The 12,323-nt window shown below is 41.4% G+C and overlaps 1 protein-coding gene across 2 annotated transcripts; it reads left to right on the top strand.

Moving 5' to 3' along the window:
- Positions 1 to 5,571: 5,571 nt before the first annotated feature.
- On the top strand, positions 5,572 to 11,389 carry RB195_001639 (uncharacterized protein; the record flags this gene model as incomplete). 2 transcript variants are annotated; one of them, XM_013442355.2, is made up of 8 exons in its annotated part: positions 5,572 to 5,631; positions 5,711 to 5,839; positions 5,912 to 6,038; positions 9,789 to 9,933; positions 10,639 to 10,711; positions 10,850 to 10,924; positions 10,987 to 11,119; positions 11,334 to 11,389. In XM_013442355.2, 8 exons carry the CDS (start codon positions 5,572 to 5,574, stop codon positions 11,387 to 11,389), a joined length of 798 nt encoding a protein of 265 aa, XP_013297809.2. The 2 variants fall into 2 exon arrangements, with proteins under 2 accessions (XP_013297809.2, XP_064054409.1); XM_064198528.1 differs by having other exon boundaries at positions 10,639 to 10,717.
- Positions 11,390 to 12,323: the final 934 nt, after the last annotated feature.

Below are 12,323 nucleotides of genomic sequence, written 5' to 3'. Positions count from 1 at the left end.
CGTAGTAAAGGGGGAACATGTGATGTTGATAAGAACAAAAAACCAAAGATCAGCAATGAGTAACAAAGAAGAAAGTGCACGGGAGTGTGCGATCATAAAAATTGCATCGTAGTCACAAATTACAAAAATTTTGTGTAGATTTGTACTACAACTCAAGTACCGGCTGATTATGTAACATATTGACGACAGCGTGATTCACCAGTGCGTTATCCATTAAAATATGACTTCTTTATGCAAAAATACAAAGCAGTAGCAACTTCTCTCGTTAGTACCTTGAAAGGACGGTTGCAGTTGGTTGGAGATAGAGTTGCTACTGCACCTTCAGTGCTTGGAAAGCCTTAGGTCAAGCAACCTCTGCTCCCTTCGATAAATGGGCAACAGATTACCCCTGACCATTGTACCATTGGGGCTACATATGCTTTCATAAAACCTCAAAAAAATCTTAATTGAAGTCGAACCGTTGTGAATCCAAAAGAGATCCCAAAGGGTTTCAGATACTTTCAGAGTTCTTCGTTCTTAGTCCCGAACTTAAAATCTGAAGAATCTGATGGTACAACTGCGCTGTCCAACCTTAGCGAGGAACTCTCCTCGAACTGGCTTGCCACGTGATCTTGAGGTCTACTTGGCTTCTGGCACCACACACATTCCTCAGCTGCAACACTACTATCCCATGATGATCTTCGAGCGACAATACTAATCAGGCTAGTGTTCAACCGGAGCCGTATTCACCTGCTCTGATTATATTTCTGAATTTCTCCATATCAGTGTCTAATTCTTTCCAGCGTACCTCCTGATTTGAGATCGACACAAAGTTTAATAGCATGGAATCACGCGTTTCCGAGAAATAATGTATGTATAAACAAGTTGTAAAGTTGCAAAAGAAAACAAATGCGGGAAAACACGTACTTTCCAACGCAGTAAAGTACGAACAAATTGCGCAATGAGGTAATGAGGAGGATATCTCGGGAAGAAAATAACGAATAGGTCATGGTTGCAAATTTATGTTTTAATTCAGATGGACCATCTCGATTTCATCTTCCCCACCGAGAATCTACAAATATTCTCTTTCCTCTCCACAAAGAATTTCACAACTTTCTTCAGCTGAAACCACCAATAGTGAAAACAAAAACAAAATGATAAAAACAGGAGTAGCAGAATTGGTTAAAAATGCATAACCAAATGCATAATGAATCATTCTTCATTTTTAATATTGATTCGTTCAGAAGCGATCCTAGCGTTGTTGAAGAATTAGAAGATGTCAAGAATACTATACAAATAGTGCACACTTTTTATTTATATTTGCGCAGTGTTGAACGAAATCTTACAAGAAGAAGAAAAGTTTTCTTTCCACAGGACATATTCTTGTCAGAAGCATCTACGAGACAATACGAGGCCGCAGCCGTCTCAGCACCACTATAGCAATTTCTTGAGCCGGATGTGACATTCTTCGAGGGACTAACCCTTATTCTTTGTTAGTTCAGGAGGATTTTAACAAAAGAATCTAAATTTCCAGTCACATTTTCATCAACAAACAACATCACCAAGATGTGTCAAAATTACTATGAACGATGGAAACTACAAGGTGCTCAGTGCTAGTCACAGTTCGCATGAGATGCGACAACGTTTTTAAATTCAATTCAGAGTCTTTTGCGGTTAATGAACGTGTGTCTGTTCTATACAATGACTTACGAGGGCGAGTCAGTGTGTTAAAGGCATCACGCCACGAATCTGGGGTGGTACGGGTTTCAGGCGGGTAATGCCGCATAGGCATCTCTCCCTGTATCAGTGGAAACGGACGACCCCGGAACACTGTTTCTTACGACGTCCTCTATTGCTCCACCCTTGGGTCCAAATGGGTTTTCGACGAATCGCAGGTAGGGCGCAAACGTTGCTCATTGCAATAGAAGCCGTCATAAGAAGCAGCATTCCGGGGCGTTCACTTTCCACTGATATAGGGAGAAATAGACGGAGTCACCCTCTTCCCCACAATCTACGACTCCACAAAGGCGCAAACCATCTGAAACCTGTACCACTAGATTAGTGGGTGATGCTTTTAAGTTGGTGTTTTCAACCTCCCAAATTCGGTAGCAATTTAATGACTACAGAGGGATTAAAGGCTTGGTTGGGACCAGGATGGTTTCAAAATATCGCAGTAAATCGTCTTAACAACTGCGTTACTCTCGGCTCAAGAATACTACAATATTAGGTTGTCCCAAAGTTTCTTTCACCGGTCACACATTTTTAAAGGCAGCATACCACGAATCGTGGTGAAGGAATCCGGTGAAAGCTAGAGATGGGGTTGTAGATTCCGGGATCCGGGATGGTTCCGCTCATCTCTTCTTATTCGACTTAAAAAACGGCGTGAACAACGCATTAAGTCTGACTATGTACGTTAGAACGCTTCTCTATATACAAGTTCTGGTCCCCTTAGCAGCCTATTCACTGCTAACATTTGAATAGGCGGGTGAAAAGGCATCAGTGGTCCTCATCCGCTCGCAGTTGGATGCGACGCGTTGTGACTGAAGTCATCGTGAAAACGTCTTCCATGCCGTTTTTACAACGATTAGGGAAAGATCAGCACAACCACCCCGTATCGCGCGGTCTACAACCTCAACTCTAATATTTACCGCGGATTCCTTCCCCACGTCAGACTCGTGTTATGCTCCCTTCAATTTGCAGCTACCAGCTAAGTCCCAGACCAAAAGAATCGACAATCCATCACATCGGATGACGACTATTGTTTTCTGCTGACTATATTGTGTTACCTAACACAACAGAAGCAGTAGGTACTCTAATCTCGCCTTGGGTTTAGCTGAACACTGCAGTTCTGACCAAAATTCACAAATACATAGCATTCTGAATTCGGAGTACAGATCACATAAGAGGACCCTTCTCAAAAGGGGAACCACCTGATTTATCTGCTGCGAAGAGGACTGAAGAAAGTGGGAGAGTTAGTTTCCATGGCAAGAAAAAACAACTAAGCGCAAAAATTTCGTTTTGACTCGAAACTTGAAGAGGATTTCCTTTTTCATGGAACATTATCGGTGTATGTGAATAAATGAACGAAAGACAATAGTTTGATTTAAATCAACTTCTCCTTCTCGAGTTTACTCCTCTGCGGTCGATTCTTCCGACTGGATCGACTGCTAAGACCTATTCCTAGTGCGTGGGCCGGACAGCCTTCGCTTTACAGCAGCAGCAGCATCAACTCGGTCGTCGTGTCTCGGCAACCCTCGCAAAGCGCCTTCCTGCTCTCGCACATACAACAACATAGAGCGTTGACTCCAGCAATTCAGCTTCTTCCTGAATGAAGTTCTCTACTCTTCACAGCTTTGATCTACTTATTGCTACTGAACGCAGTTTTGGCGTCTGTAATCGATATCAGGCCACTGAGAACATTTACTATCTACAAACTCCCATCGTCCTATCCAATAATTCATCCATAATATAATAAGTTTACTGCTAACGTAGACAAAAAAACTCCACACTACTTAAGTAAGATTAAGAGAAAGTTTCGGAAAAACAGGAAAATTTATTTGATCATTTTCCAGGAAAAGCTCTGATACCATGCTAAAGTCGTATCAAGGTAAAATAAAAATCTCGAGTTATGAAATGTCCCGTTTCAAACTCAGCTCATTTGTGAAATTTTAGCGCTCAAGATGGTTTCACGGGTTTAATCCGTCAATCGATCGATCTTTTCGTAATGATTGAAATATTCGCGTTTTGTATGTTGTGGGAAAAGTAATGAATTTTTAAATATACCAATATAATAAATATATTTTATTATATATATAAATATTTATTATATATATAATAAATTTTTAAATATAATATATATTTTCTCAAGAAAAAAACTCAATAAGTAATTATCGGATGTATCTTAAGAGAAAGAAATCGGTCTGTATCAGCTCAAAATTTCATTCCGACTAACCGATTTACTGATTGAGATTAGTGATCACTCTGCCTACTTCTCCTCATCTTTCTTCAGAAGTGCATTTTTTTCTTCGTGAAATGTTTTCGAAAATCCCACAAATTTGGTAATTTGCTGCAACGTTAGAATTTGTCTTTCGTTGATTTGTCCTCGAATGTTCTCCTGAATTATTTCGGAGGCGAAATCCTAGCGCAAAAGTGGGGGCGAGTAGCATATGTTTCCCCTCATTAGCTCCGCCCACGAACAGGTGCGCTCCAGTGAAGTTCTACGCGACTGCTTTTCATGTGATCATTTATATTCAATTTGCTCGTCGGTGATCTACAGTACAGGATTTGAATATTTCTGGAAAAGTACTGGAAAAGTGGACACGATTTGAATAACTGTGGATAGGAGCATACCGGAAATCGTAAGAGCTTCACTACAATAATAATTAAAAATTTTTAGGTTTTTTTATTTCAATCACTGAAAAATAGCCAAACACACTCAATGGGCTGTGTCAAACACCATTTCAATTTCAATCCTAACTCTTGTCTCATTTTTGTTTTGAATAGACAAAATGCGTCTTATGCTTTAAAATCAAAATGAATCTCATGGAACTGGCAAAGCATAGTCGTTTTTTAAAATATGCATTTCTGTATGGAAAAAATTTCGGACGTTTAAAGGATATCTTTAAAGGATATAGGATTCCTAATTAAACAAATCTCCGCAGACCTCCTTCACTATGAGGATTGGGACTAACAGCTCCATCTGTTGCTCGAAGTCTGTGCATCGTAGTGAAGTCACAGGAACTTCCGGATATCCACATTTCTCTGTAGAGACGCAAACGTTTGCCGAATTTCCACTCATTTATAACAATTATGTCACTTGTTGTTCGTGTAGAGTTCGAATTTTCTCGAACCCTGTATTGTTACTGTGTGGTGTTGCAATGATGCCATAGAAAAATTGTTACCTCTTCTTTTTTTTTGAAGAGGAGTTACATTGTGTATATCTCTAATCTTGGAATAATTAGAAATCATCTTTATCTCCGATCAAGGAAGAACTTCAAGCATTGTAGAAGGCTTTAAAATTCTGTTTGGAGTGTAGACGACGTGGTGATTTAACAGAAATATTTATAACTATTCATTTTTCATGGACGCATCCCTGTTGAGGTATTGAAAAACGACCCTGAAAAAGAAAGAAACAAATTCTAAAATAGAGGCGTCCAAAACTAATAAGAACTAGGCACATAATATCTTTGCAAAAAAATATTTAAAATTAAGTTATTCAAAAATATGACTGAATTGAAGGGCGTAAAGATAACTCTCGTTAGGAATTTCTCTCTTCTTAGTGTAAATTTAATAAAAACGTATTTAAAGGCATGAAAGTGACTGATCTAGTGAAGCACTGAAGCCTTTTCAGTTCAGAGCGGCCTTTCGAATTCATCCCTGGTCTATGGTCATATCAACTTTTATCTCTGTTCGTTTTTGTTTTCTTCTCGAATTCTCCGGTGTAGTTCTGATGTAGTTACTTGAACAGCTGTCGATGGCTCTGCATCCAGCACATGATATCAATTTTTCCGTATTGCTTCCAAGTCTCCTCATTGTCTTGGCATTCCGCAAGTGAAAGGCAGCAATAACCTAGATTCATGTTCGATTTTCAGGATGTCAGACTTCGACGAAACACTCCGCTACGGCGGCCCGCAGGCCGACGAAGGAACTGACGTGAGTTTCTTCTATCATTGGGCGATATAATAACAAGAATGTCTATTGACGGTTAAGTTTGATCTAACTCTTCTGTCAGGATGCCGCCCGCAAGGCTGAGGAACGCGAACGCAAGAAGGCCGAAGTCCGAAAGAGGCTGGAAGAAGCCGGCAGCAAGAAGAAGGCGAAAAAAGGCTTCCTCACACCAGAAAGAAAGAAGAAACTTAGGGTGATCTAGGCATTTGTCATCGTAGAAGATTATGGAATTTAGTGAAAAGTGGCAATGGCAGCTCAATTCCAGAAACTTCTCATGATGAAAGCCGCCGAAGATCTTAAGCAGCAACAATTGTTGAAAGCACAGGAACGACAGAAGGCGCTCGCTTCACGAATTATCCCATTGCCAGACGTTGATAAGATTGAAGATAAGGGTATGTGTGCATCTGTCCATAAAAATACTTCAGAAAAATCCACAAAAGCGACTCTTGAACAATAGTCTATTCTTGCGCATTGGTTTTCAAGTGCCGAGTAGTATACTAAGGAATTATTGCAATCCATCGATAAATCATGACTTATTGCAGAATTAAAAAGTAGTAGCCAATCATACTCCTGGTCGTCATTTGCGCATATTTCCTTGCATAGAAAACACGCCTTTTAGGTAACAGTAAGAAAATAAAAGGTCTTGGCTCCAACTTGTACCGAAATCACAGTCCAATGGACCGAACGATGTGTTTAAAATCCAGGCTGAGGGATAGCACCTAATTTTTCAATTCCTTACTTTTTATAGTATCCGTGTTCAGATTAGCTACTTATCGCAGAAAATTCACCTCATTTTGAGCATCTCCGATCATCACTAACCTTCTTTACCTTCCTTCTCCATTATGGAGGAAGAAGTACGGTGCACGTGCGATGTCTTCTGAAACGCATTTTGATCTCGATGCTGTCGCAGTATAAATGAGCCCATGATACAATATGAAGTTTAGAAAAAGAAACTGCAGTATCGGATTAAAATTTGACTGAATTGCCGCATCATTTGTGCTTTTTTATGTCGACAATAACTTCCAAACCTTCAAACATTGACTTTTTCGCGACATATGGATATAAATGCCGGCAATTATGTGTACCTATCCGACCGCTGTGCGCGCTTCAGTTCTGCTGGGTAACGGAAAGAAAGGATATGTACTAAAGAGAAAAATTGTTCGCACTGTGGGAGACGCGTTGCGGTTACCTGGAGAAATATACACTGCAACTGTATTTTAAATTCAGCTCTAGCGTTATGTCGTAATTCAAAACATGAATGAATGTTCGAAACATGAAGCATTCATTGAATTAACCGCGGGAAAAACCATCCAATGAATGTTGCAAGGAAAGAGTGTTCTGGAAAATCGAGACAAATCACATTTTTTAGACGAGCTACCATGGCTATTTTTATTCAGTCATTCGAAAAAGATACAACAACACGTCGTCGAACTGTCCGCAGAAGTCCCGACTCAGCGAATTGAGGGCCCATGGTCTTTTTACGGGGGAAAATTTGCAGAAGTCACAGCTTCAGAGGCGATCTTTCGGATGCTCAATTCTTTGAAATTGTGTGGAACTGACAATGCAACAAAGAGAACCTCTTTTACGAGATGCGCACTCAATTTCTGTCAAGTATCTCACCCATTGATGCGGACATTCAAACAAGCAACCTTCTTTAAAGGCATCACCCCACGAATCTGAGGTGATACAGGATTCAGGTGGTTTATGCCTATACGGGGTCGCAGATTGTGGGGAAGAGGGTGATTCCGTCCATTTCACCTTATATCAGGAACGGACGACCCCGGAACGCTGTTTCTTACGACGTCCTCTATTGCTCCAACCTTGGGTCCAAGTGGGTTTTTGACGAATCGCAGGCGGGGCGCAAACGTTGCGCATTGCAATAGAAGCCGTCATAAGAAGCAACATTCCGGAGTCGTCCCTTTCCACTGATATAGGAAGAAATGGACTGAATCACCCTCTTTCCCACAATTTATGACTCCAGTATAGGCATAACCCACCTCAAACCCGTATCTCCCCAGATTCGTGGGGTGATGCCTTTAAGGCTGCAGCTAATCCAACGGCTCTCATTAAGACTACAAAAAAAACTGACTTTTGGTGGTTGACTTAAAGCTCGGTTTTAAAGGCATCACTCCATGAATCTGGCATGGTATTGATTTCCGTTGGAGTATACTTATATCGGATTGTAGATTATGAATACAGTGGTGGTTCCGCTCACCTCTCCCTACATCACTGTAAGCAGACGGCTTCGGAGTGCGGTTACTGCGGCGTCTTCTACTGCAACGTGCCACCCCTGCGCTCTGCCCCCGCCTGTGATTCGTCGAATGGAGTGAATTGCCTACCGGAACGTCCGAATAGATTTTTAACGAAACGCAGGCGGGGGCAGGGCGCAAGTGTGGCGCGTTGCAATAGAAGACGTCGTAGTAACCACATTCCGAAGCCGTCTGTTTACAGTAATGCAGGGAGAGATGAGCAGAACCACCTCTGTATTCATAATCTACGACCCGATATAAGTATACTCCAACGAAAATCCATACCACGCCAGATTCATGGAGTGATGCCTTTAATGAATGAGTAACATTCGAACATTTCGCTAAAATTGTTTTACGAGAACTGTGTGCAAGTTTAGACTTTACAACATGTTTGTACTGTATTCGTTTTCTACACTTAAAAATACCCTAAAAGAGGTCTTAGCGATCACAACAACACCGTACTAGCTCTCTCCTACTTTCTTGCTGCCTTAAGAAGCTGTTTGCCTCAGTTTTCCTGCACATTCTGCCTTCTTCCAATATCCATATGTCGCAACATTGCATGGCAGAAGCATACCTAGAGTACATAACGTCTAGAAGAAACGCTTTTAATCAGTGAGTCTCTCAAAAGAAATGAGTCAACGTGGTACTAAATGGATGTTCGAGATACAGATTCTTGGTAAGTTGTCCACCCTCGCTGGATGTGAAGCGCGCTCTGCTTTACAGCGTTGCGAGCCGAGCCGATGGCAGTTCGTCGGGCGAAGTTTTTCCACACACACGCACACATACACACACCACACCATTATACCACCGGGTGTAACACGGTGCTCCGAGTATGCGAAACGGAGTCAACACGTGACAATGAATAGCCGCTCCTAACAGACATTTGGAGGGATTAATATCGATCAAACATGGCACCATAGTTAAATCAAGACAACAGGAAACCGGGCAGAAAGGATCAAGCCTGAAAAAATGTCGTAGGAACCCTCGCGAATACAAGATTTCGCTAACAGCCTTGTTGAACGAGAACAGAGTTTTAATCCCTTTAGCGCTTATGACGTATATATACGTCATCGAATGCACTATTTGTACGGAGGGTTAGACTGTTGACAACCAGGTGACCTACAAAAGGGTCGTTCCGTTTGGAATTAAGGTGGACCAGCAATGGGTCATGTTCTAAAAGAAAAGGAAAAATTCGATTTTTCTACAAGTAACCGGGATATCTACGATTTACGCTAACTGGAACACTTTTATGGCATGATTTTGGTCATTAGAAGGGAGAAGTTGTGGAAAAACCAGTAGTCGCAATAAGAAATAGCCGTAAAGTCGGTTCTAAGCGAACTCGAGCATGAAAAGTGAGTCATTTATTTTTGTTATACGCATTACGCTTCAAAATGTGATTTTTCCTACATATATGCAGGATATCGACAATATTTTCCATTGAGAATCGGAAATAAGTTGTTACCATATTATAATCTGTATAGGAACAAAATCAGATCTATTATTTCCAATACATGAGCAATATACAATGAGGATAGCCCTGAGTGTTAAAAATGTGTTGGCCCCGCGCGGCGTGGGACGGGGAAATATGCCAGGGTCAAGCGGTGCAGTTGCGCCAGCACGGATTCGATGCCGCGAAGCGTAGCGGTTGGGATCTAAGGGGAACACTTGCTGGCATCGTTCATCGCTGTAGTTCACAACGGTCTAACTTCGATTCCGACCGCCTTCTCCACCGCGCCGTTTCGAGCGCTGCCACTTCACTCAGCTATGCCGTGAACCATGTCGTTTTGACACCGCCACATATACGTTGTCGTCAAAATGTTCGCGATTAGCTGAATTCATCTGACTAGTTAGTTGTCATGCTGTGTATTGGTCACCATACTTTCTCTTTTCCAGGACAACTCGAAAAAATCTACAACGATATGTTCGAACGGGTGAAGAAATTGGAAGAGGAGAAATACGACATCAACTTCGTTGTTACACAAACTGAAGCCGAAATCAATGAACTCACGATTGCCGTCAATGACCTCCGGGGCAAATTGTAGGTTTCTAGCAAGGAAAGGAGCCCGATACGCACCGTATTCTTGCGAATGTGAAGAAAAAACTTTAAAAAGATAACACAGGGCAGTAGAACAATCGGAACGCCAGCTACTCTAAAATAGTCCAAATTTTTGCAGTTTTTGAAGAGTATTGTAATGTGCGTATTCCGTGTTGTAGAAGATATGCGTAAGTGGGTCCTGAGTAGAGTAGAGTAGTCCTTCTGTATTTAGAGGCATTTCGACATACTCATACATACATTCATACTGCGAAGAACAGGAAAATAAGGTAGTTGAACACCAGTAGTGTAAAAGTTATCTGAATTATGTTAAATGGGTTGCTGAATCGGTTGCACGGTCCTAGTCAGCTCATAGGCATTGTAGCCGTTTCGTTGAAGTTGTCTCCGTATTTGTATGTGGTCCTGTCAGGAAGCAAGTGAGCATATCTTCGTGTGCTATTAACTCATCCGTGTTAATGTCCACTAATTACATTTTCTGGAAGGACTAGTGCAACGGATAAAATCCAAGACATTTTTGACTTTTCTATTAGCTTTTGGAAGAGCTCTATGAATCAGTGATATAAGATTATGGGATTGACCGCGGCGTACACGTAAGGTGGAGCATAGTGATCGATTTTAATGATACTAATCAATAGCTTCCTGGCAAATCCCCCCAACTATTGGTATTTTCTTAAGTAATCGTGATTTCAGCGTAAAACCAACATTGAAGAAGGTCTCCAAATATGACAACAAATTCAAGAAGATGGCTGATGAGAAGGCGAAGGTAAAGGTAAAGATAGAACGATCTATTAACATGTGGATAAGTTTTTTCACCGAGTTTTTGTGTTCCCCTATTTGCACCCCAGTATTCTCCTTTGTAAAAGGAAATGTGACCTATTTCAAATTTTTCCACAAATTCTAGGGTGAGAAGGCCGACTTCAGGGCGAATCTTAAAGTCGTCAAAAAAGAAAACGCTATTGAAGACATTATGGCTAAGGTGAGTTTAAATCCAGTAAGCAAACGATCGATAAATTCAGTCGATAACAAAATACTTTCTAGACAAAGAAGAAGGAAGACAAACCCGACTGGTCGAAGAAGCCGCCAGCGGAGAAGAAGGAAGAGGAAGTGAAGGAAGAAGCTGCACCACCACCACCACCTGCAGCAGAAGAGCCTGAAGCAGAAGAGGAAGGAGGTCAGTGCTACAATCCACAACCTTGAGGAAAACGAAGTCTCCATTGTTCTAACTCTTTTTTAATCTATTTGCACGCTCATTGTTCCTTAAAAATTTCAGTTATTAATATTTAGCACTGATGATGTTTTAAGGACTTCGAACTACTCACGTAAAAACCTTGAAAAGAAAAACATATAAAACATAACATATTGTTGTTATCATATGCTGTTTCCAGGCGAAGAGGAAGAGGGAGGGGACGAAGAGGAGGAAGAAGAGGAAGAGGAGGAGTAAATCCATCGATCAACAGATTGATTTATTGATTCGTTCTCTTTCTCATCCACTACATGTTCTTCATCTCTTTGCCTATGCATTTATCATTGCGCTGCGTCCTTTAATAATTCTTCAAACAACACACAACACACGTCGTTCACACCTCGTCGTTCTGTATGATAAAATATTCAATGCATTTTTGCGCTGGCTTTCTCTAGATGTATATGAAAGTATTTCCTGATAAACATTGAAGTTTTCATAAGAGAGTGTAGTAGAAATATACGTCATCGTATGAAGGAAACACAGAAGAAATAGCAGAAAGCAGAAATACTGTACATTTCGTGAACATTTTGACTTTTAGTGCAGCTTCTGGTCCCGCCGTGTTGCGTACAGCTCTACGGACTACAACCGCTCGCATCTGTACAGGACGTGGCGGAGTCGGACGAGAGTCCTGCGGCGAAGACATCCACTGTAGACTCATCGATAGCACAACGAGATGCAGCGCAACAATCGCTAATCTTGGACTGCACTATATATAATGGAAAATACACTACATCGTTGGCGCTTACCCCGCCCACTACAGAACATCAAAAGTGTCCGGAACTGGCAGCCAATAAGCGAAGCGGTTTTCAACCATTTTTAACTTATATGATTACCATACCACTACGACATAAGGTTGTCAAGACTTCGCGCGACTTCTTTCTACATTCATTCTCAAAGGGTCGCAAATTGCTAGCGGCAAGGTACTGTAGCGCTCGCTCCTTGTTCGTGCGACATTTGCGTCCACCACTTGTGCAATTACATAAGATTTCTAAGGTGAGGAAAAGGATTTTTAAGGAGGAAAGCAACGGTTGTAGTCTGACAGCCTAGGATCTCCTCGACGTGAGCGGTATCGAGTAATGGCAGGTGATGTCAGCACACTAGACGCACATGTCGCAAGATACTAGAAATGTAC

This window comes from Necator americanus, chromosome IV (assembly GCF_031761385.1).
Source record: "Necator americanus strain Aroian chromosome IV, whole genome shotgun sequence".
Lineage (NCBI taxonomy): Eukaryota > Metazoa > Nematoda > Chromadorea > Rhabditida > Ancylostomatidae > Necator > Necator americanus.
This window is presented reverse-complemented; position numbering and strand designations above follow the sequence as displayed.